At 36.0% G+C, this 27523-nt stretch overlaps 1 protein-coding gene across 1 annotated transcript in view; it reads right to left on the bottom strand.

Annotated features, from left to right (window-relative positions):
• Positions 1 to 299: 299 nt before the first annotated feature.
• Positions 300 to 27523, bottom strand: part of LOC121391208 (von Willebrand factor D and EGF domain-containing protein-like) — a 67392-nt gene continuing 40168 nt past the window's right edge. Inside the window, exons 12-14 of the mRNA XM_041522907.1 lie at positions 12505 to 12768; positions 11077 to 11191; positions 300 to 572 (exon numbers count right to left, since the gene is read on the bottom strand). Of these exons, the coding sequence (XP_041378841.1) occupies positions 493 to 572; positions 11077 to 11191; positions 12505 to 12768 (459 nt within the window). The 3' untranslated portion in view covers positions 300 to 492. The remainder of the gene's footprint in view (positions 573 to 11076; positions 11192 to 12504; positions 12769 to 27523) is intronic.

Below are 27523 nucleotides of genomic sequence, written 5' to 3'. Positions count from 1 at the left end.
AATAGCTAGATTTGGTCTGTGAAAATTAATGTAATGTTGATTTATTATTCACTTTTAGAGAAATAAGGTGCTTAAAGCTGTGACAGTATGCCTTTAAGCTAGAGATAAAAAAAATCATAATATGTACAATTCAATTTAAATGTAAATGATTAATGTAATTTTTAAAAAGCAGTGATACTATAATTCTAAATTCAGCCTGCTCGTGTAAATTTTCTCCCCCTCCCCCTCAACATTTTCCGTAGGAGCATGACTCAAGCTCCCCGCAGTCTAGACACCCCCCCCCCCCCCACACCCACTGCTACAATTCCTGCACACACACCTGAACTTGTATAAAGAGAGAAGTCTCAATTAAACCAAACACAATGACTTTAGTTTTAAGTCACAGATGTAATCCAATGTTGTCAACATGTTGCAATGCTGTCCGATTTCCGCACACATCAATCCATTGCTGATTTTCCTTTAACGATCTGGATGAAAACTAAGAACGACATTTCAAAAAATGCACTGCATGATGAACGCTGGAAACATTAGCAAGACCCACGTAAGTGAAGTGTTCATACAGCTTCTGCAGGCTGAAAATAGAACGAAAATAAAGTATTAACGACACCACTAGAGCACATTATTTTTTTATTATCGGCCATTGGATATTACACATTTGGTAATTTTTACATATAGTCTTAGTGAGGAAACCTGCTACATTTTTTTCCATCAGCACCAAAAGTCTTTTATGAGCACCTACCAAACAGTGCATTTGGGGATTTTTCACTCTGTAGAAGCATAGGCGTACAGGCTCCCATTTTTGTAAAGGGAGGGGCAGGGGGCAGGCTGGTTTTTGCCCGAATTAAACGAAAATGCGCGAATCTGGATAACAACATTTATTAATATTAGCATTACTACCAAACAGCTATATAGGGTTGCAAATGAATCACTACACATGTGGAGGGTATACGAAATGATTCGGGTGAATTACGAAGTATGCCGGAAACTAATTTCAATATAAAATTTGTACGCTCCTGAATAACGGTATAAAAGGCGAAGTGTAATTGGTCGATATTTAAATTGTTATTTATAGATGAAATGTCACCTGGACATGGGAGTCCACGCAATGCTGTTAATACTACTGGCTAGACCCAGTAGAGCTAATTTTAATCAGATTGCTTCTTTCTACGTCCGAATATTTTTACATACCCTATATATAGCTGGTATTCAAAATTGTGGTACCCATGTTTCAACCGTTTCTCAGCCGAAATAGTGCAACAAATGGACACACAAACCAAAAATATATAACCTACCATACTCACTAAGCCCCGACATGCATCATTAATAACAAAATACATATTTCAACTACAACATAAAACCTGTTTATACTAGTATACAAATGGACACACAAACCATATTTGCCCTCATTATAAATTTGCTAGAGGGAAGCAACTCGCCCTGCACATTAAGAAAAGTACTGACTTAATGTCCATCGGACTACAGGCTGGTAGGTACAGGGTCTGCAGCCAGTACTGGCTCCAACCCAGAGCGAATTCTTAAGGGCTCAGTGGGTAGGTGTAAGGCCACTACACCATCTTCTCTCTCACTAACCACTAACCAACTAACAACTAATCCACTGTCCTGGACAGACAGCTGAGGTTTGTGCCCAGGACAGCATGCTGGAACCTTAATTGGATATAAGCACGGAAATAATATTACAGCCAAACGTTGCCATCTTATTTTATTACATTGCCAAATTGTTTTTTTTGGTTAAACATACCGACAAATACATGTATATAATTTATGGGTTTTAGTTTTACTTCTTGTAAATACAATACATTTTAAATATTTCTGTCTTAATAGTTTTACAGTCTCTCATAACTCCATAGGAGTGGCTTGTGTACTTTTATTGCTGTATTACTGTATTATTATTACTGTTGAACTCTTGTTTTTATTTTAATCTGTGAGACGTAAATAAATAATCTATCTGTCTGTCTGGATTCCTTTAATGAACTCTATCTGGTGCTATGTTAGATTTTGTAAACTAGTCTGGGAGTGGCAGTCTACCTGGTGCTATGTTAGATTCTGTAAACTAGTCTGGGAGTGGCAGTCCTCTTTGCAGCGGTGAAAGAGGGATGAAATATCCAGTGAAGGATTTAGTCTTCAAATAATTTTGTATGTACGAAAAAAAAAAAATGTGTTAGGAAATACATGTAAAATGAAATTTAACCTAGTACAAATACTAGAATGATCAGAAACTCGTTTAATATACAGCCACTAATATTTTATGCACAAAAATATATTTGATATATAATTACAATCATTAAAAAGTCTCTGTTAGTTGATAACATCTTAAAAATTGCAGCAAACTCAGCACTAGCTGTCCCTTTAATTTTACTATTGTGTGCACAATAAAATATGTGGTCTCACATTACTGGCAACTTACTAGTGCACGGGGCACACTAAGTCAATACTTTTCTTAACATGCATGGCGAGTTGCTTCCCTCTACTTAGCAAATTTAAAGGGACATTCCTGAGTTTGCTGCAATTTTTAAAATGTTATCGACTAACAGACGTTTTAACGATTGTAATTATATATCAAATATACTTTTTCTGCATAAAATAAAGTGGCTGTATATTAAATGTGTTTCTGATCGTTCAAATATTTGTACTAGGTTATATTTCATTTTATTTACTAAATTATTATTTTTCGTACATACGAAATTATTTGAAGATAAAACCGAGTTTGGGCTTCTTACAAATATTAAGACGACCAGAAACACATTGAATATATACAGACATTGATATTCTAAACAAGAAAATATATTTAATATGTAAGTTTAATCGTAGAAATATTTTATAAGTCGAAAACATCTTCCCTTACGGAAATAACCTATACAAACTTATAAGTGGAATATACTTTACTTATACGCCACTTATAAGTTACCTATATATTGGTATAAGTGAAGTATCAGTGTGTATAAGTATAAGTGAAAAAAATTGTTAATTGATACTTCACTGATACTCCACATATATTTCACCTATAAGTGGTTTATCAGTGGTATAAGTGAACTGGAATTAGATATTTTTTTTGTTGTTTCTACAAATGAAATATAAGTGAAATATTAGTTTGGAGATAGTCCTTGGAAAAAACTAAGTCCAAAACATTTTCATGGTTATTTAAAAAAAAATCATAACTTCTCACAGGATTTATCGAATTCATTGGGAACAGTGGCTAAACAACCAAACATACATTTAGCAGATTTAGATAGTATTTACGATAATTTAAAAAATAAAAAAAACGTCGGGGTGGGGGAGTCTATTGAAAGTGAGGAGGTAGTATGGGATATCATATATAACCATATGTATCAGATACATATGGTTATATATGATTAAAACAGGATCATCTTGTAATTATCCCATACTACCTCCTCGCTTTCAATAGACTCCCCGACCCCGACACACCTGTCATAATAAAGATCTGTAAAAAGTAGCTGGTGGGGGGTGGGGGTGGTGGAGGTGATCCCCATCACAATGTTTATCGATCACAGTATGGATTTATTTTAGGGGGTGGGGGGCTAAAAACTAAATATTACAGGGTAGGCTACCACTCACATCTCATACATATATATATATATATATATATATATATATATATATTGCTGCTAAATAATAATATAATTATAATTTCAATTAAATAATAAAATAATTTGTAAAAAATAAAGTCAATAATTTTTTTTTTTTTTTAAATCTTAATTATTGTTAATAATACAGACACACACATACATGGCAGTTGCTGTCGGTGCTGTTCTTCCAGCTAGCCATGCTGTATTCATGCTGTATGTCTCACACCCACCACCACTTTTTTTTTTTTTACCAGATTGTGTGAAAATAGGCACAAAAACAAATTAAAATTAATTGATATTACTATAACAGATTGTGCCCCCCCCCCCCCCCCCTTCCTTTCAGGTATCATTACTTTTGGTCTATTATTTATTAAGATTGATTTTGTTTAGTTTTTTTTTAATCTGAATTTTCACACACATAATAATAAAAATGTTAGTTGTTTTTTTAAATCACAAGGAAGAAAAATAAAGTAAGCTGGTGTATCACTCCCATCCCTGGTCCTCACAAATCCACTTATAGAAACTACAAGATTTTTTTTGATTTTCTTTTTGGGGGGGGGGGGGGGGGGGGGGGGGAAGGGAAGGCGAATTCTTCGTGATGGGATCATCACACATTTTACCAAAAAAAATACCCCCACCTTTAGGTAACATTATTTATATTCGCTAGAAAAAATATGAGCTTTGGTATTTTATAAAAAAAACAAACAAAAAAACAAAAACAAAAAAACATGGTGATGCCATACGCCATATGCAGAGTAATCATTTATAATGCTTAATAGACAGAAGGCCACAAAGGCGCTAGATTAGTACATAATTATGATAATAATAATAATAATAATAATAATAATAATTATTATTATAAGTCTGTGTCGTGTTAAAAGACGAACGAAGGTTAAAAGCGATAATATGATTGGTCGGTTCCTGAACAGTCATATCTGGGATTTGATTGGCTTAGAGACAACAACAGGAAAAAATGCGCCATTTGCAGTTTTCCAAAATAAATTTAATAATAATTAATGACAGAACATTGTGTATTTTGCACTATGAATTGGATTTGAGATCATTTTGATTGAGCAGAAACAATCACAGTTTATTACCGAATACTTGGCTATGGCTGAAAATGACAGAACTTCGGTCAAGTTTCGGATGTCCTACTATTTTCGTCTTTAGTAATGCGTTTGGAAGGGGACCAAAAATAGGTAAACAGTGATTTTACTATTTTAATTGGTTTAACTTATTCGAGACACCGTTAATATACTCTTCAAAAGAAGAAACGCAAAACCACATTGTCGTAACATTTGGAGAATTGATTTAATTATTGAATGGTGAGTCCGATAATTACCAAATGTTGCAGGATTGTTCACAATTCACTCTAGTCCATTGTGAGTAAGTGATAGGACACACCACCAAGGTCAAGGTCATCTGGAGTCAATACCGGTGTGGCCTCCGCGTGTGTTGACAACTGCCTGGCACCGCCTGCCCATTGAAGCAACCAGAGTACGGATGACGTCCCGGGGGATGGTGGCCCACTCGGCCTGCAAGGCTGCTGCCAGCTCGGGCAGGGTCTGGGGCTGTGGTTGTCGCTGTCGGTCCAACTCGTCCCATAGATGCTCAATTGGGTTCTAATCCGGTGATATCGATGGCCAAGGAAGGACATTAATGTTGTTGTTCTGTAGGAAAGCCGTTGTGAGACGTGCTGTGTGAGGCCTGGCGTTGTCATGTTGGAACACTGCGTTGGCGTTGGCCACAACTGGAACGATGTGTGGCCGGAGGATCTGGTCAATGTAGCCCTGTGCATTCAGGTTGCCCTGCACGTGGACCAGGTCAGTTCTGCCAGTGTGTGAGATGGCTGCCCACACCATGACACTACCCCCGCCGAATCTGTCCACTTCCTGCACGCAGTTTGCCGCATAACGTTCACCACGACGCCTATACACGCGACATCTTCCATCATGACGTCGGAGCAGAAATCGGGACTCGTCACTGAACCACACCTGTCTCCATCGCAGTTGAGGCCATTGTCGATGAATCTGGGACCACTGCAGTCGGAGTCGACGGTGTTGTGGTGTTAAGATGACACCTCGAACTGGACGTCTGGCACGAATTCCTACCTCACGTAGGCGGTTCCGTACGGTCTGGTCGGATATCCTGCGCAAACCTGGTATTGCTGCGGCTGTGGAGGTGGCAGTAGTCAATCGTTCCCGAAGGTGGCGTACCCGGATGTAGCGGTCCTGCCGGGGGTAGTGACCCGTGGTCGACCGGATCTAGGGAGGTCACGTGTTGATCCATGTTGCTGGTAACGGTCCCACAGTCTGGAGATGGTGCTTGGGGACACATGGAATGCCCTGGCAACGGCCGTTCTGGATTCGCCTGCGTCTAGTCGGCCGATGGCATTGTTTCTCTGCGGTTCACTGAGACGTGGCATGTCCTGGATTGTCAACTGTCGGCCAGATACAGAGGCCAGGCAAGCGAACACCCTGCACTTTTATACTGTCGGTGTTCATGTTGCACGTGCAGACAATGCACGTGCAGTGGTGACATGGTTTGCACGTGGCTGCGTTTTTGCGAATATTCACATTTTGGAACTTTATTGTACAGTAGCTGCGTTTTATCGAATGGGAATGTGTTTGGGACATGCAATGACCTTATATTCACAAAGCATGAACCGGTAGGAAACATAAAATCGGAGTTATAACCCATTTGTACCCTTTTGCGTTTCTTTTTTTGAAGAGTATATATAGGCCTAAGTTCACATCTTTAACTGTATTCGTTCTAATATTGTGTGACGTTTGATGACAATCGAACGAATGTAATGTGTTCTACATGATGCAACGTTGGGTCATGACACAGAAAATTTCCAAAATGGCCGATCAAGGCATATTTTTCGGGGGCAATTTAAATACACATAGATCACGTTGACATCATAAATAATACATTTAAATGCAAAATAAATATTTTAAGATGCCAAATTGATGCATTTATTACAGAAAAAGTGTTGTTATTTCACCGATGGGTACAGATTTTTACAACGATAGTAATGCTTTTTGGGGGCGATTTAGGTCACATGACCAGGTTCACGTACTCTGATAGGTCAGCAGTCTTTGTTTACAAATTAATTTAGTTTTCATTTATTTAAAGTATCACAAGTAGCAGTCATTTTTCATTTTACTTAGTAATATATATTGTTTTTGGGTACCATATGTTTCGTCCCCAGTCAGTTCACCCCCAACTATTAGAGGGTTCGCCCCCTCCCCTAATATTATGTTAGGTAATAAACATGATTTTGGCTTAGGTAATTGGTTGTTTGGCAAGTCTTCCTTATTCCCCCCCCCCCCCCCCCCAACACATTTTAAAAATATTTGTTAGAATTAATGTAAGGTTAGAGATAGTTATTGATATTTTTTTTAAGCTTATAAAACATTTTGTTTTATAATTTTAAGCAACATAATGTGTATATTTCATAATCCTTTCTGGTGATCAGGCTTGGGGTCACAACGTCATGCATTCGTATTTTTTTGGTACATACAAAATTAATTATTTGAAAGTAAAATTTGGTTTGGGCTATAATAAACCTCAATTGTTTAGGGTACCAGACGTTTCTCCCCCAAATCGGATGCCAATTCGCCTTCGCGTGCTTAACCAGTTCGCCCCCACAAAGGTACCAGTTCACCCCCATAAAGATTTATATGTATTAATTAATTAATTAAACTGGTGATTATGTCAAATGTGCCCGGACTGACTCAGGATCCACCCAAATTGTGGAAAGACGACAATCCCTACCCTCTAAGAAAAGAAACACACACACACACACGGTTTAACATGCCTCTAAAGAAAAATACAGTAATTGTTTAAAAGTAACAAATAATTGGGATTTGGGGGCGAACTGACAAATATTTGGGGGCGAACAAGCAAACAGTTGGGGGTGAACTGGTACATGGAGGGAACAGGCCAAACTGGGGGCAAAACATCATGAATTCATTGTCTATACAAAAAGTAAGTTTGTTTTCTTTAAAGACACCACTAGAGCACATTGATTTATTAATCATTGGCTATTGGATGTCAAACAGGTAATTTTGACATAATGTTTGAGAGGGAACATGCCAAAAATTAATTAGTAGCAATGTATTTTTATCTATGCACCATCCCACAACAGGATAGCACTTACCAAGATGAAATACATACGAAATCGTGCAACAATTGCCGATCGATGCATACTTATTGTTTGCTGAGAATATATATAAAATTAAAATATTTATACCATTATATTTTGTGTTACTTGTTTACTCTGTTCACTTCACCCCCAACTGTCGGTATGGATGCCCCCAAATATTTACAACACATCTTTGGTTGCATTTTGTATTTATATTATAAACATTGTTTCATATTACTTTGACTGGGGTGTGGTATCAAGCCTTTTCGCCCCATGCCAGTTAATTTTTTTTCAAAACGCTTGTTTTCTCTTTTGAAAAAACCTATAAAACTCTTAAACTGACACAGGAAAATTCTTGGATAGGATATTGACATACCTTTGGGGATGGATTGGTTTGCATGAGGATGAAATGGACATTTATTTTGATTACAAGAAACACAAGTTATATATATATATATTTTTTTTTTTTCTTCAGAAAAATCGTCAGCACATTCTGGTCATCATATTATGGAAATATTTGTGACGGGTATGTATTTAACAAACAATAATCTTGTTTTAAGATGTATGACTTGATGCGTAAGAGGTGGTCGTTTGATGTCATATTAAGCCATTATACATAATTATTCAAAAATGTTTGATTATACCAGATCACTTGGAAATTAACTTTAACATGTGTTGTCAGGTTAGTAGGAAATGCAATCTCTGCATGACAGTTGGTTGGTAATTTTTAAAACATCTATTTCAGGATAATAACTTTTACACTTTCCTTAACATTATCTTTTTTTTTTTTTTTCAATTCTTCCTTGTCCACCCATTTTCTTGAGTGCGCATCTTGAATTAAACATTTTAATAATAAAAAAAAGTAACTTCCAGTTTATATTTGAACAGCATCTGACATCACATGTATGGTCACTGACAAGCATGCAGGGATTTTTCTCGTTCTAACAAGTGCACCACAACTGGACAAAGACTGTGGTATGTGCTTTCCTGTCTGTGGTAAAGTGCATATAAAAGACCCTTTGCTGCATTAGAAAAGCTGTAGCTGACTACGAGTCAGAATGACCAAATGTTTGACATCCAATAGCCGATGATTAATTAATCATTAATTAAGCGAGAAGAAACCTGCTACAATTTTCCATTAGTAGCAAGGGCTCTTTTATATGCACTATCCTACAGACAGGATAGCACATACCATAGCCTTCGATATACCAGTCATGGTGCACTGGCTGGAACAAGAAAAGCCCTAAGGGTCCATCAACAGGGATCGATCATGGGTCAACCGTGCATCAACTGAGCGCTTTACCCCTATAGCTTGAAAGGAGTTGCATGCAGTTCTATGATGTACATGTATAGTTGACATGTACAAACTAATACATGTAGACAAATGCATTTTTTTATTTTTTTTTATTTCATTATTTCCCTCCCAGTCCAACACCCTTTATCTTTTTGTAATAGTTTATATTTTGTAGGCCTGAAAATTGGTACAGATTCTTTAGATTCAAATATATATCATGTATTTATATTTGATTTCTTCATATTAAAATTAAAGGTCACATTGAATATTTCAAAGTCTGTTTTATCCTTGAGATTTGATTGATACCAGGTAAAAAAGTAAACTTGAAAATTTTACTGAAATTTAGTTTGTTTTCTCTTGAAGTTTTGATTCCCCACACCTGAAACTTGGTAGGCTATGATTCTCTAGGGTAGTCTTTTTAAAACTAACAGAAAGAACTAAATGTTTACATTAATAATAAACAATAGCTAATTACATAGCAGATCTATCCAGACTACATTTGTTTTTCAGAATCCCATCTGAATGTTGGATGACATATATCAAGATGACACTGAACAGGACATAACTGAGGAAAATGGATGTGAGATAATCCAATCAACAGTTGGAAATAAATATATATATTATTTATAAAATATTTGTTTGCATATACTGTTCAGATATATTAGTGAGTTAGAATGAAACATCACTTTGTTTGTTAAGACTATTGTGCTTCAATTTTTATGTTTTGTGGACAGCTAGTTTACAGATAGGGTGTGTAAGCGGTGGCATTAATACAGCAATTACCCGAGAATATTGAAATTTGGCCTCCAAGGACAGATTGCTGCCTATTTTCATTTGTTTAATGATTAGTTTATCACCGACTACTGGATGTAAAAAATTAAATTGATAATTAATTCTGACCCATCGTCTTCAGAGGAAGCTCTCTACATGTTTCAAAAGCAGCAAGTCATCTTTTATATGATCTTACCTCAGACAGGACAGAACATACCACAGCCTTTGATATTCACTTAGATTTCACTTATATTTCACTTATACTTCACTTACACAGCGCTTTTGTAAAATATCAGTGAATCACTTATACTTTACCTATACTTTACTTATACAGCAGTTTCTGTTAAATATCAGTGAATCACTTATACTTCACTTATATTTCACTTAGTCTTTCTGGGTTTTTTAAGTATCAGTGAATCACTTATACTTCACTTATACAACAATGTTTGTAAATATCAGTGAATCACTTATACTTCACTTATATTTCACTTATACAGCATTTTTTTTAAAATATAGGTGAATCACTTACACTTCACTATACAGCAATGTTTGTAAATATCAGTGAATCACTTATACTTCACCTATACTTTACTTATACAGCAGTTTCTGTTAAATATCAGTGAATCACTTATACTTCACTTATATTTCACTTGTAAGTCACTTATATATATCTAATACTTCTGTTAAATATAAGCGAATGACTTACACTTCACTTATATATATGGTTAACACTTCACTTATATGTCACATATACATTGTATAAGTGATACCTCATTTGCATACAAAATCCTAATCATTTACTTATAAGTCACTTATACTTGAAAAGTATTAACGACTTATACTTCCCTTATAAGTGAAAAATATAAGTCATTTCGGTAAGGGTTACATGCATGCAATGCAGCAAACTCAAGAATGTCCTTTTAACATTGCGGGGATATTTGTTTTAAGGTTGTTGTTGAAAGATCTATTTTGTTAATAATGATGCAAGTACTTCAATCAGGATTTAGTAAGTACGGTAGGTTATACATTTTTGGTTTGTGTGTCCATTTGTTGCACTTTTTCGGTTCAGAAATGGTTGAAACATATGATGCCACAAGTTATAGGATATAATATAGGGTATGTAAAAATATTCGGACGTAGAAAGAAGCAGACTTCCTACATTCGTTCGAATTTTAAATGAAAAACACTAGTATTGCCAACACATATTATTGGAGTTAGAACCACACTAACTACGTCCCTCTGGACTGGAAACTTACTAGGATCATCCTGCCAAGTTTTTGTCTTCCCGTTAATGTCACACACCAGACAAGCCTCGTATGGATAGCTGCCACCCTTTGGGATGCACATAGTACCTAGCGTGCAATAATCCTCCTGCAAAGACAATAATCAAAGAACTGATTTATCACTGTTTTACCAGCCTCGGCGGTGTTGTGGTTAAGGCATCATACATACATGTATAAGACTGGTAGGTACAGGGTTCGCAACCTGGTACCGGCTCCCACCCAGAGCGAGTTTTAACGACTCTATGGGTAGGTGTAAGTCTGTAAGACCACTACACCCTCTTCTCTCTCACTAACCATTAACCAACTAACAACTAACCTTAATTGGATCTTCTGGCAGAAATAGTGAAGATACAGCTAGTACATATACTGAAATATGTATCAATTAATTTCCAAGATTGTAGGGTACATAATTTTACCCAGCTTACTAAAATGTGTATCCATTAATTTCCAAGACTGTAGGGTACATAATTTTACCATACATACCCTCTGGCAGACACCTGAAGGTACAACTAGTACTAATTACTAAAATATGTACCCATTAATTTCCAAACATTTTGGGTACGTAATTTTATCCAAACAGGCCTGAGAATTGAAAATTTGTGTAAACGATTTCTAGGTTATGCAAAACCAAATTCAGGAAACTTGTTTCATTTTTACGTAACCCATCGTGAACTTGTAAATGATGTAATAAATTCAAAAATAGGAAACTATATTTACACGAGCGATACACAAACGAAACTATATATTGCTGTCGTAACTTTTAGAAGCCTGCTGCATACACAGGACAGAAACCATGAAGGTACAGCTAGTACAGCTAGATCCCCCATCCCCCCACTTGGATTCATTAATGAAACTGCTTACCGAAATGATGCAATTAACATATGTACATCTGATCCCCCACCCCTCAACCCCCCCTGGATTCATTAATGAAACTGCTTACCAAAATGACGCAATTAACATATGTACATGTCTGATCCCTCACCCCCCACTCTGGATTCATTAATGAAACTGCTTACCGAAATGATGCAATTAACATATGTACATGTCTGATCCCCCACCCCCCATCCCCCCTGGATTCATTAATGAAACTGCTTACCGAAATGACGAAATTAACATATGTATATGTCTGATCCCTCTCCCCCCACCCCCACTCTGGATTCATTAATGAAACTGCTTACCGAAATGACGCAATTAACATATGTACATGTCTGATCCCTCACCCCGCACTCTGGATTCATTAATGAAACTGCTTTCCGAAATGACGCAATTAACATATGTACATGTCTGATCCCCCATCCCCCCACCCTGGATTCTCCACTGAAACTGCTTACCGAAATGACGCAATTAACATATGTACATGTCTGATCCCCCACCCCTGGATTCTCCACTGAAACTGCTTACCGAAATGACACAACTGACAGATGTGCCAGAGAGGGTACACGTCTGGCAGGTTGAGTTGTAGATGACGACAACCTTCTCCTCACTGTATGTGACCCCGTTGTTGGACACCGACACATAGTAAGCGCGGGGTTTCTCTTCAGCTGTAGCTTCCAGCGCCGACCGCTTTGATCTGTGCACTGGTATGGGACAGGCAACTTCGAACAGGCTTTCAAATTGTGCAGCAAGAACACGCTCATCAAAACTGTCCACAATATTTCCATTCTCCTGAAATAATAACAACTATATTTTGACCGTACTGCTAAAACAATAAATGTCCCCTACTTCAGGGTCCAACTGATTTTCCTAACTCCTGAGTTTAAGGGCCTTAACCCTTATCAGGCTGCATTGTTTTAAATTTTTTTCAAGAATTTGACCTATCATACATTTTTCATGATATCTCTCTTAATTTTTGGCATATTAAAATGAAAATATACACACATATTCTATAATGGACTGGCTACTTTACTACAATATTTTAAAATACATTATTTTATTTATGTTACCATGGCAACAAGGACAAAATTCAAAAGATTTGTTCTTTGATACTACTTAATAACAAAATAATTTTAAGTTAATAAAGTTCTTGTAATATAAGACTATATCTTTATTTATTAGCTATATTTATGTTTTTAATGGATTTTCCCCCTAGAAAAAACCTTTATTTGATAAAAAAAATTACATGAAATGATTAGTACTATCAGTTTTGTTTCATCATAATTTTCGGCATTATAAACTACAGTTTTAAAAGTGTTACTATTGCTACATTTTTTGTTAATTATTCTTCAATTTACACACACCTTAAGAATATTAAATGTCCTTTAAATTAATATAAGGTTTATAATTTTTAAAATCTGTTACCATGGTAACCACTGCAAATTGGGAAACTGCCAAAAAGGTGAAATTGAAGCAGGTTTACTTTTACCAAAACCATTGAATAGTGTTATTATAATCCTCTGTCTGTTAACAGACCCTTATACAACAAGAATGCATCTGATTAATATTAAGGTCCTGAGGTCAAAGGTCATGTACATAGTTAATAATGAAAACAGTAGTTTCCATTGGATTACATACTAAATCATTTAATAAATTTCTTCAAACATCTTACTTATGAACTTCAAACTAGACAAACTAACTAATGCACATATTACTTTGTAGGTCATAGATTATCAGGTCAAAGGTCAAGGTCACATTAAAAAAGGGCAATTATTGGGCATTTCTACCAAAAAAGACGCAACTGTTGGGCATTTCTCACAAAACTTCTTACAAAAATTGTTAAACAAACCGACCTAAAACTACTACTATGCATCACCAATCTATATTTTGCTTTTGGGGTCACCAGGTCAAATGTCAAGGTCACAATGAATAGAAAGAATCAATTGTCAATGTATTTCTTATGGAACCGTTTACTTAATTGACCTTAAACTTCTAACTTATGAACTTCAAACTACGCAAACTAACTAATGCACATATTACTTTGCAGGTCATAGATTATCAGGTCAAAGGTCAAGGTCACATACAAAAGAGGCAATTGTTGGGTATTTCTAACAAAAAAGACGCAATTGTTGGGCATTTCTGACCTAAAACTACTACTATGCATCACCAATCTATATTTTGCTTTTGGTCAAATGTGAAGGTCACAATGAATAGAAAGAATCGATTGTCAATGTATTTATTATGGAACTGTTTAAGAAATTGACTATAAACTTCTATCTTATGAACTTAAATTAGGCAAACTAATTACTTTGTAGGTCATAGATTATCAGGTAAAAAGGTCAAGGTCACATACAAAAGAGGCAATTGTTGGGCATTTCTAACAAAAAGAAACAATTGTTGGGCATTTCTGACAAAACTTCTTACAAAATTGTTAAACAATCTTACCTAAAACTTGTACTATGCAACACTGATCTATATTTTGCTTTTAAGGTCACCAGATCAAATGTCAACGTCACAATGAATAGAAAAAATCAATTGTCAATGTATTTCATTTGGAACCATTCAAGAAATTAACCTGAAACTTCTACATCATGGCCATTATGCTAAGCAGATCCATATTCTGCTTTCGTAAATATGCCCACCCCCAACTTCGTCACCTTATAAATAACACGAAATTGCAAGTTTGCTCAAAGTTCATTTAAAAGGTCATACCTCCTGCAGATAATTAAACACAATTTTTTTTACCACCAGTGAGATTTAGCAGTCTAACAGTAACAGTGTGTAACATTGTTTTCAATTTCATGCCTGCAGTATTTCTCTGAAGTATCTAAGCCCAAGTATGAACTAAAAACCAATGTATATTTTTACCACCACACTGGGTCCGCAGTTAATGCCAATTAAGCAAATACCTTATTTTAATTGGCTAAGAACAATGACCTAGATTGACAATTCTTTGTAGTGTAAGCTGACTGCCTGTGTCAGAAACGTGTGTATACGCTATTGAGTTTGTTATTAATTGCTGTTGTTTTAAGTCTTCTCAGCATTAAATTTTTGATGTAAATAAACAACACTAGTAAGTAATTGTAACATAGAAGGTGTGTTTCTGATAATTAGATATTAGTAAACAAAAAAAAACAAAATTAATAAAATTATTATTTATTAATAACAAATGGAACACTAATTAATAGATGTGCTACTGAACGTTTTTTTGTTTTCTTCCTAGTTCATTTAATTATTATTATTTATTTAAAAAAAAAAAAAAAAAATTCTCAACAAAACTGGCCCCTTGTCTGGGAATAAGCCCACCCCATGCTAAGCTCACAATGAGTTGTCTTGGCCCCCTTGGCTTATTTCCGGTCAAATAGGTAATGAAAAAACATAGCTGGTTTCCTCTAACACTATATTATGTCAAAATTACCAAATGTTTGATATCCAATAGCCGATGATTAACATATCAATGTGCTCTAGTGGTGTCGTTGACACCCCCCCCCCCCCCCCCCTTTTTGTTGATCTTTGTGGCAAGTCAACAATAAGTAATGCAAAATCTTGCACTTTTAATACCCCACTCTCTATCACACTCGCAATAAAATATAGAACAGGGGTGGAAAAATACCATTGCCCGACTCCCGTGTACAGTAATATTTCATGGTCGGGCAACAAATATTGGTACGCCAGCTTGCCCGTGGGCAAGTAAGGAATTAAAAAAAATATATATATATATTTTTTTTATAAATACTTACCTTAAGCTAGGAAAAGTTCTGTGGCTCACCTATATTTATGTCTTAAAATACTGTTAACTAGTAAAGTGAATAACTTGCTCAACAAAACAACGAACGATCGATAACATGTTTTAATTAGTTATGTGCAACCGCCTATCAATAGTGTTAGAGTAGTCTCCCTTGTTAAAATCGATTGAAAAAAGAAAAGGGACCTTGGTAAATGAGACAATATTAGCAAAGAATAAAAAAAATTATGACAAAAATCAGAAACGTAAATTCGTACCGAGTTGGAAGGAATAGTTTCCGTGGGTCATTTACGATCACGAGGCTAACGTCATGACATGTCCTGTTTGCTGTAAATTCCCGAGTGTTAATGCAAAAAATCTGCAAATTAGTTGAGCTGATGTTCGTAATGAGCCATTGCACAGCTATATGCAAGAGAACGTTCTCCAATATGAATTTAGTCAAGACAAACCACAGGACTGTTCTAAACCAAGAGACACTTGAAAACACTCTGACAGTAATGGCGCATGGACCCAAGACACTGAGAGATTGCTGCCCTAGAGTTGCTATAAGGGAGTGGCCTAGCCGGATTCAAAGTGCTCAGGGTACAGCCATATCCTGTCTTTAGAATCTGATACGGCTGAAGTCGGACCAGAAACTTCAACAAAACCAGTGGATTAAAGTAAACAAATAAAAATCAGAAAAGTTTCTTGTTATTCACTTAAAATTCAACATTCACCACATAAAAAATCTGGGCAAGTATTGTATAATTCAGGGCAAGTACATTTATAGTTTTTACTTGCCCGAGGACAAGTACATTTATAAAATAATTTTCCACCCCTGTAGAATATCAGGTTTTTACGTTTGATAACGTGGTTATTTGGTGAGGTTTAGACAACAGTGTAACAGGCGACCTTCAGCTAGCCTGTTACACTGACATCAAAACGTAGTAACATAATACATTTTTTTTAATCATGCAACCTTTTTCAAGTTATATTTTTGTAATGTGTTTCAGACAAAAGCGGTATACAAACGCATCCCACGATTCCCCATCTCCTTGAGAGCGTTATGTAAACAGGCACGGTGGAGACAGGGCTCTAGTGCCCCCCCACCATAATAATCAAAGATAATATTGTAATAAATATTACGGCAAAGATGAATTTTATTTGTAGAATGCAGGAAATTGCATTTCAGGTCATCTAGTTTTTAAAAGTTTACGAGGGAATATACCTCGGAACCCCCTAAACAAATTATTTCCACCATCGATCTGTCGCGCCCCCCCCCCTCCCCCCCACACACAGTGTCTACTTGATTCCTCTGTGCCTGGTAAAATGTGTCGAACGACGAATGGCCCCATTAGCCAATCGTAAATAGTAAAGTAATATCGCTGGTCGGTAAATGTACATTTTTGACCAGATCGACACGTAATAAAATAGCTCGAGTCACCTCCAGTCCTCCCCTTATTTATATTGATATATAGTTCCCCTACATATCAATAAGCGGAGGGCTGGAGATGACTCGAGCTAGCAATTTAATGGTCGCTGAGCAGAACTATTAACCGTGTGCAAACACGCACGTGCTGTTCGACACATGACTTTACATAATGAGCACAAACATTACTTCAAAAATAGGAAGTTGCACATTTTAATTAATGTTTTCACTTAATTTACAACTACTGTAATAACTACTTTTAACTTACAAAGACGTTATCAGAACAATTTTTTTTAAATAATTAATAATAATATGAAGAAAAAAGTAAGAAACATATGCACACCTTTTGGAAAAATAAGATCGTCTGTTTAAACTCGCACAGAAAATATCGCATTGAATGTGTTGCCGAAGATCCCAAATGATATGTGTTAACGAAAATGGTTAAATCAAAAGAAAAAGTTGTATTCTTCTACCAAAAATGTATTATATCGAACAATGTAGGCCCATTACTAAAAACTACGATACAACAGACTGTATCGAAACAGGATACACCTAATTTGCATATCCAGGTCAAACTTCTTTGTCACGTGATTCTCCATTTAACTGTCGGTCGGAAAGCCCGAAACCATGGAAACTAAATGTTTTCGATATCAGTTTTACTTTAATCTAGTGTTCACCATTAAAATAATTTATCTTGGGTGTCAAATATTATTTTGACCGCCTTTATAAAAACTAAACTACTTTTATCAGTTAGCAATGTCAATGCAATGGATTCATTTGAAGAATATAAAAATAAAATGAACAGAAAATGTTATCCCACATTAGAGGATTATTTCCAAAAATCTTTATTCTTTTCTCAAATCTCTTTAAATCTTTATCAAAATATAATAACGAAACTTTGTATCGGTTCAGGCGTGCGTGCAAGTTAGGGTTTCAGGGTGGAAACCCCTCCGTATTCAAGGACATTTTCTCTCCCCCCCCCCCCCCCCCCCCCATATATTTTCCGGAGCATGACCCCATAAAACTGCGCTCGTCAGAGTAAGAACCCCCCTCTCCCTTCCTTGTTAAAATGCCTGCATACAAGCATAACCACATCTACTGGACTAATGCAAATGCAGCACCTTGCCGCTCCATAATTATATGTGTGACATGCTATGTTCGGATTTTGTGATTGGTTCATAAAATTGAGGAAGTTCAAAGCAATCCCCTCTGCGGTCCTATCGGCCTTCCCGAACTTTTGAGAATACATAACCTACCGGTAGTTTCATTTAATGTAAGAGTGATTTGATGGGAGTTGGGGAGAGAAACAGTACCGAGCGTAAATGCAGTTCACTTTTATTAGTGCAACAAAAACAATTCTTATTATTATTTATTTTTGTTTAGGCAATTCATCTTTGTGAATAGCTATATTGTATATAGGTCTGTAAATCGCATGTAAAATTACACTGCATTACCGTACCATAAAGTTTAGTGATTTTTTATGAAGTACAACAATAATAACTTAGTGATTTAATGCACATCCAAACAAAAACTAACAAAAATTTAAAAAGAAGGAAAGAAGAAAAATCCCAAACCCCCAAAAAACAAAACAACACAACAACACTGATATTCGTTGATACGTTAGCGCTACTGATATCTTTCGTGATAAAAGGAAGTGGTACTTGTGCTGTCAAATAATCCATTTTTGTAATAAATATCAACTGCTTTATAACATCTAATATAACATCAACAAATCATTTTTTTTAAATCGATTGGGAAAGGGGAAACAATGACATCACGTGATCAGCTGTCAAAAATGGCGCAAATGTCCTTTTGGATACCAGATGTTGTCAAGTCGTTATAGTAAAACGTGTTCCATATAACTACGTTTTAGTAATATTTCGAAGTGAAACTACACTGTTCTTGTAATTGACCCCTCCGTACGGCGTGATTGACAACCGCGCTGGACCAATCATGTTTCACGGTTCAAAAAGCGCGGGCCCAAAGTGAGGGAGTGAGGAAGTAACCTATATGGTTGTGAGCTTTAGGGGGATAAGGAAGTATTGTCTGGAAAGTTACAAATTAGGCAAATTTTATTTAGGGACCCTGAAATGTTTTGAAGCCACAAAAATAATAATAATAATAATAAAATAATAGTGATTTTTTGCAATCGGAACAGATCTGCCGGTTACGGTTTCTCAGTTTGATTCGATTTAAGCCAGTGCATCACGACAAGTATATCAAAGGCTGTGGTATGTGCCATTCTGTCTGTTGTGTGGTGTATATATATAAAAGATACCTGGCTACTAATGTAGCAGGTTTGCACTCTAAACTATACATGTCAAAAGTACAAAATGTTTGACATCCAATAGCTGATGATTAATAATTCAATGTGATCTAGTAGTGTCTTTAAACAAAACAAACTTTAACTTATCCACTAGTCCCCCTCCACACCACCCCTCAATTAAAACAACCCAATTTTACCATAATATATATTAAAACAATTCCTCACCTAACAGCAGATCAATTACCAATCTTGGGTAATTTATAATAAATACTGGTAAGACATTTTATTATTCCTTTATTGTTATTCTTAGAATTTTCAAGTTAATGGTTTCTGCCAGAGGGTACTAAGTTTAAACTTATATACCCTAAAATCTTGGAAATTAATAGATATATTTTTTAATGTTTAGATAAATGATAGTAAAAGAACTGCTGTTTATAAATGGCCATGTGCTTGAAATATAATGTCCTAACCCTAATTTCAAAACATTTCAAACCCATAACCACCTAGATGAGGCACTTACATCTGTTTTGTTTTTATTACCTACCCTAAATATGATTTTCTTTTGGAGACAGTAGTTTTGTTTTTCATCATTATTTTATACCCCAAATTTTAGCAAAGCATAGGCATTTTCCTTCTTCCACATGTCATCTTATATGTAGCTTTGTGCAACTTTCTAATAGAAATCAAATAACATCATCAAAGTTAAATACATTGTTCACTACTTTTCTTAATTTACTGCTATACTTTTTAATTTTATACTTTGTTTAGTCACATTGATTTTGTTTCCTGTTAAAAAAATGTTTTCCTAAAATTAAATTAAACTTTAAATTAATACAACGATATGTAATTAAGTTACACACTAATGTACTTCTTCAAATGGAAGTGAAATACTTAACATGTTTGTTTTTATATATTTCAGCAACTGGACCAATTAATGGATGTGGAGTCATTGCTTAGATGTCGAAAATGAGATTCTGAAGACAAACTATTAAAAAAATTACATTGCATCTTGATATTGAGAACAGAATGATAGAAATAATAGAACAGTTTCAACTGATATGTGAAAGAAAAACTGGGCCAGGGGGTGAAATTGCTGCTGAAAATGAAACACTTTCAACAATTTCTTTTAATACAATATTTAAAAAAAATAAAAAAATTGTGTTTGACATATTGCTGCTAAGGAGTAATTCAGACTTCCAAGACTTGGGATTCAGTTTGACACCACCCATCAAATGGTAATCCTTAATTGCTCAGTTGACTGTACAAGTTTCGAGGATAATGATTTGGAGATGGATGCCACAGAAAGATACATTTTTGAATAGATATATTTACCTGTACCAGATTGCATGGGGATTAATATGTAAAGACCCTCTCTTTGAGAAAAAAGAAAATGTTAGGAAGTATTCTCATAATAAATATTAAACAAATTGTGCGAACTGCAATCTGTGGTTTAGTTTTATGTGTTATATATATATATATATATATACAGTGTATTTTGTGTGTATGGTGCTGTTATTGAATGCAACCACAGTCAACAGGGGCTATGGGGGGTCTCCACAAATAAAATGGGTTACATTTAGGGTTAGGCTTAAGAAAATCATACAATAATGATAAGAGTCAAAAAATACTTTAAAAAATAAAAATTTGGGTATGGCGCCATACCCATTTTACCCTCTGGCAGAAATAAATATATATATATATATATCTCAAAATATAATTTGGCTCTTTTTTTTATATATATATATATATATAAAAATTAAATTTTTATTTTGTATTATTATTATTGTTCTGTAGGCTAGGGTTGTCTTATAATATTACTATTTTTTATCTGCCTATGCCTCTAGAACAGATAAAGCTTTTTGGGAGTACATTTTGTGTGACAGTAGGATAACTAATGGGCGGGTTGTGTGAGATTGGGGAGGGGGGGGGGGGGGGGTGCAGAAGCTTCAAGTTTGATTCCCAATAGTTGTTGCCACAACACATGAGTTTATAATTTATTTAAACACTGTTGTACTGGCTTAATTGGCAAATATGTTACAGACTGTTTCCTACTTTTTCTTCAGAATACTTAGTTTTTCATACTTTTTTGTTTGAAAATGCCACAAATTGCTGTTAAAGTGTGCATATTCCTTGTAATATTATAAAAGTCATCAGTTACGGGAATTATTTTAAATTTTCTTGGCAGCAAGATACATCTCCCAATTTGTGGCACCATATAATCTCAACATATTAAAATTATACCCTCAAAGCCAACATATTTTCCAATGATTAACATGATTATAATGTACAATGTGTATGTATGACTTCAGAATCTATAATACATTATGGAAAACTTAAATTAATCATGTTAACTCTGTTTTACTGTGCATCAGCATTCCTATGCATGTCAGTATGTATATTGATTAATATAGTGTACAGTAATTTGAAATAACTATAACGTGACCGTTACATAAGATACACATTATTTTTGATAGAACACAAAATACATGTACAAAGTAAGCACTACATAAAACGGTGTTTCGAGCATGAATAATGTCGCTACGTACTGTTTCAGTCCTACTTTTGTTCTACGTTTTCCTACTTTTGTCCTACATTTTCTATATTTTCATTCCTTTTTATAAAGAAGGGATGGGGCACCCAAACGTAAACAGCCCTAATATATCTTGTCAGAACGGAGACGGGCCAATATGTCAGTATACATAACTGGAGGGCCAAAGATGTGGTCCCCACCAACCCACCCTCTGGCTACGCCAGTTGTGAATTTAATTTTTTTTTTTCTTTTTTTTTTCGTGTATTGCTTTGGTTTCATAAATAGGGCAAGTGCCGTATATCGGTTGATTCAAGCAGTGCAGCTATGTAAGAATACACCCCCATAAATATCGCAATCCCACAATCTAAACCACTGCCTGCATAATTTTGTCACAGGCGACTGTATCCTGCTATAGTTTTGTAACCTTTCGTGCATAAAATTATGGTACACTGATAGCATTTCCACACGCCTTGTATTTTAATGTTACTGCTCACGTCCCTCCCTTTTTTTTAAACAAAACATTTAACGCAACCCGACCAAAAATAAAGATGCCACGGTTTTAAACGGGTCGAGACCGGGTCGTCGCCGCACATTCTATTCTCTTGTTCCTCGGCATATCGGGATTCCATTAATATAAAAGTCGAACAACAACAACAAAAATTAAGATGAAAAAGAAGAAGAAGAAAAATGTTCTTTTGGTTCGACATTCACTTCCGGGTTCTTGTGCTTCGATAAAATTTACTGAAATAAAAATGGTTTCGTCGATTTAAATCACGTTGTCATCGTAAATGTACCCTGTAGTGAAATACTTGAATGTCTCCTCTTGTTGGCTTTTTATTTAAACAACGTAATTTGTAAATAAATTAAGGCAAAAATGTAATCGGCAGATCGGTTGATTTTGCTATCGACCTATGCGAATTGGCAGCCATTATTGAATGTTTGTCTAACCTTGCATCACGTGTCATGGAGGGCGTGGTTAACTCGTCATATGGAGGGGTCAATTATGGTGATATAGCAATGTATAATACAGTTCGTTGTAGCATTTGGGTAGGCCTACACTGAGGAATAAAAACTGCAACATCATAGATTAAAAACAAACGCATCTTTATTTTTTTTAAATTTGCAATAAACACCCATTCTCAGCTGTCAGTTGTCTATATCTTTGAGGATTTTATGCACCTATTATCCATTAACGTTTTCATATGTAAAAAAATTAAAACAGTCAAACTATAGCGACGCTATGACGACGGTTCCATATGTGACGTCATAATACTTGACCTAGAACGTGTATACACGTCTGCAGCACTCTACGGGTTAAAATACACCTGTGACGTCACAGTATTGTCTCAATGCTCCATTATTTTTCAGTAATGGAGAGATGAAACCCTACTCGATTAACCCACCAAAATCATTGGTGTTAAACTCCATACTAACATATATTCACATAAAATTATTATTTAGTGGTGTATTTTAAGTAGGGGAATATTCTCGTAACTCTCCATTCCTGAAAAATAATGGGACTCGGCACTAGTGGGCCTCGTCTCCATTATTTTCAGGAATGGAGTGTTACGAGGACATTCCCCTATACATAAATCGCAATGAAAGTCCATCTTGATATGCAATAGTACACGATAGATAAATATGATAAATACACAACATTTTAACTCAATATTGTGAGGCATTGTGAAAAAGAATTCCTGAAAAACATTAGAATGAAGATGAAACCTATAGTCCCATCCAGTTGGACAGGTAGGAAAATAATAAGCAAAAATAAACTCAACCAGACAGTTGTTTAATAAATACGTTTTGTCCAAAAAGGAAGCAAATATGGCCTCAATGAGTCCAAAATATTGCACTCGTGTACTCTGATCCGGGTCGAGGTTTGACCCTCGAGTACTAGATGATAACGAGACTAAGGAATAAAGTAAAATAACGTTATAATTTATGCATCTTAATTCCAGCGCTGAACATGGATGCAAATTCATGCCATTGTACTGGTATTGCATTCCACACATTCGACTTTTGTTTTCCCTCCATGTCTCATAGCCCTGTAATGTAACCGGCGGCAAGCATCTGACAAAATGATGGAAAACATGTAATTAAATGAGAGTGCGCTTCTTTGCATGAGTAATTCAGTCCTGTGAACGGACTCGAGTCTTTCTAGACACTTCCTGTGCCCGAGTACTTGTGGAGACCGTAGAAGCAAATGGATCTGAATATGTACAGTCCCTTTTAGGATGCTGCAAATTCTATATCGACCAGCTCTTCTATAAACAAAACAATTGGCAATGTACATGGGAAGGGTTTCCAGGGGTCGAAAGTTCGAAACATCTCCCTGCTGAAGCAAATTTTCTTTTTTCCCCAATATATTTTCCGGGGGAGCTTCACTCGATCCTCTACAAACGTTTGTCACCACTGTCTAGACCCCGAATTAGAATTCCTGTACATGCACCTAAATCGTCAATCTTCTTGGGAAAAATTACCTTTGTGTGGTCGGAGCATAAGCGTACAAGATGGGGGGGGGGGGGGGGGGGGGGGGGGAGGGAGGAGGGGGCAAAACCTCAAATTCGGGCAAAAATTATACAGATATTCGGGAAAAATGTGCTAATTCGAGACTTTTATCATTTATTTCCATCATTCAACCCTCAAAATTAGTTGTAATCCATGTAAAAATGTGTAGTAATTCATTTACAACCCTATATAGCTGTTTGGTAGTAATGCTAATATGATTAAATGATTTTTTTCCAGATTCGGGCATTTTTGTTTAATTCAGGCAAAAGCCAGCCTGCCCCCCCCCCCCCCCTACACAAATGGGAGCCCGTACTCCAATGGGAGGGAGCAGAATTGAAACAATAGCAAGAAACCAAACAACTAAATCAGAACAGAATCAATGATTTAATCACAGGCGTACAAGGTCCTGTTGCAGGCTGGCTTTTGCCCGAATGAAACGAAAATACTCGAATCTGGATAACATTTATTCATATTAGCATTACTGCCAAACGCCTTGGTACTGCAGCTGATGAAGATTTGTCACAGGTACTGTTTACTCAAATGTCTTCAACCTGTATGTGGCATGGAACAAACAAGCCTTTATCTGGACATCCATGGTTATTTACTACAGCTGATGAAGATTTTAAACAGGTACTTTTTACTTACATCAATGTCTCTCAACCTGTATGTGATGCTGGAACTACAAACATGCCTCGTAGGTTGACATCCATGGTTATTTACTACAGCTGATGAAGATTTTAAACAGGTACTGTTTACTTACATCAATGTCTCTCAACCTGTATGTGATGCTGGAACTACGATCATAACTACAAACATGCCTCGTAACTCTGGTTGATGGTTATTTACTACAGCTGATGAAGATTTTAAACAGGTACTGTTTACTTACATCAATGAACATGCCTCGTAGGTTGACATCCTTGGTTATTTACTACAGCTGATGAAGATTTTAAACAGGTACTGTTTACTTACATCAATGTCTCTCAACCTGTATGTGGTGCTGGAACTACAAACATGCCTCGTAGGTTGACATCCATGGTTATTTACTACAGCTGATGAAGATTTTAAACAGGTACTGTTTACTTACATCAATGTCTCTCAACCTGTATGTGGTGCTGGAACTACAAACATGCCTCGTAGGTTGACATCCATGGTTATTTACTACAGCTGATGAAGATTTTAAACAGGTACTTTTTACTTACATCAATGTCTCTCAACCTGTATGTGGTGCTGGAACTACAAACATGCCTCGTAGGTTGACATCCATGGTTACTTACTACAGCTGATGAAGATTTTAAACAGGTACTTTTTACTTACATCAATGTCTCTCAACCTGTATGTGGTGCTGGAACTACAAACATGCCTCGTAGGTTGACATCCATGGTTATTTACTACAGCTGATGAAGATTTTAAACAGGTACTGTTTACTTACATCAATGTCTCTCAACCTGTATGTGATGCTGGAACTACAAACATGCCTCGTAGGTTGACATCCATGGTTATTTACTACAGCTGATGAAGATTTTAAACAGGTACTGTTTACTTACATCAGTGTCTCTCAACCTGTATGTGGTGCTGGAACTACAAACATGCCTCGTAGGTTGACATCCATGGTTATTTACTACAGCTGATGAAGATTTTAAACAGGTACTTTTTACTTACATCAATGTCTCTCAACCTGTATGTGATGCTGGAACTACAAACATGCCTCGTAGGTTGACATCCATGGTTATTTACTACAGCTGATGAAGATTTTAAACAGGTACTGTTTACTTACATCAATGTCTCTCAACCTGTATGTGGTGCTGGAACTACAAACATGCCTCGTAGGTTGACATCCATGGTTATTTACTACAGCTGATGAAGATTTTAAACAGGTACTGTTTACTTACATCAATGTCTCTCAACCTGTATGTGGTGCTGGAACTACAAACATGCCTCGTAGGTTGACATCCATGGTTATTTACTACAGCTGATGAAGATTTTAAACAGGTACTGTTTACTTACATCAATGTCTCTCAACCTGTATGTGGTGCTGGAACTACAAACATGCCTCGTAGGTTGACATCCATGGTTATTTACTACAGCTGATGAAGATTTTAAACAGGTACTTTTTACTTACATCAATGTCTCTCAACCTGTATGTGATGCTGGAACTACAAACATGCCTCGTAGGTTGACATCCATGGTTATTTACTACAGCTGATGAAGATTTTAAACAGGTACTGTTTACTTACATCAATGTCTCTCAACCTGTATGTGGTGCTGGAACTACAAACATGCCTCGTAGGTTGACATCCATGGTTATTTACTACAGCTGATGAAGATTTTAAACAGGTACTGTTTACTTACATCAATGTCTCTCAACCTGTATGTGATGTTGGAACTACAAACATGCCTCGTAGGTTGACATCCATGGTTATTTACTACAGCTGATGAAGATTTTAAACAGGTACTGTTTACTTACATCAATGTCTCTCAACCTGTATGTGGTGCTGGAACTACAAACATGCCTCGTAGGTTGACATCCATGGTTATTTACTACAGCTGATGAAGATTTTAAACAGGTACTGTTTACTTACATCAATGTCTCTCAACCTGTATGTGGTGCTGGAACTACAAACATGCCTCGTAGGTTGACATCCATGGTTATTTACTACAGCTGATGAAGATTTTAAACAGGTACTGTTTACTTACATCAATGTCTCTCAACCTGTATGTGGTGCTGGAACTACAAACATGCCTCGTAGGTTGACATCCATGGTTATTTACTACAGCTGATGAAGATTTTAAACAGGTACTGTTTACTTACATCAGTGTCTCTCAACCTGTATGTGGTGCTGGAACTACAAACATGCCTCGTAGGTTGACATCCATGGTTATTTACTACAGCTGATGAAGATTTTAAACAGGTACTGTTTACTTACATCAATGTCTCTCAACCTGTATGTGGTGCTGGAACTACAAACATGCCTCGTAGGTTGACATCCATGGTTATTTACTACAGCTGATGAAGATTTTAAACAGGTACTGTTTACTTACATCAATGTCTCTCAACCTGTATGTGGTGCTGGAACTACAAACATGCCT

Source organism: Gigantopelta aegis, unplaced genomic scaffold (genome assembly GCF_016097555.1).
Source record: "Gigantopelta aegis isolate Gae_Host unplaced genomic scaffold, Gae_host_genome ctg1948_pilon_pilon:::debris, whole genome shotgun sequence".
Lineage (NCBI taxonomy): Eukaryota > Metazoa > Mollusca > Gastropoda > Neomphalida > Peltospiridae > Gigantopelta > Gigantopelta aegis.
Note: the sequence above shows the minus strand (reverse complement) of the source record. Positions and strands in the feature narration are given on the sequence as shown.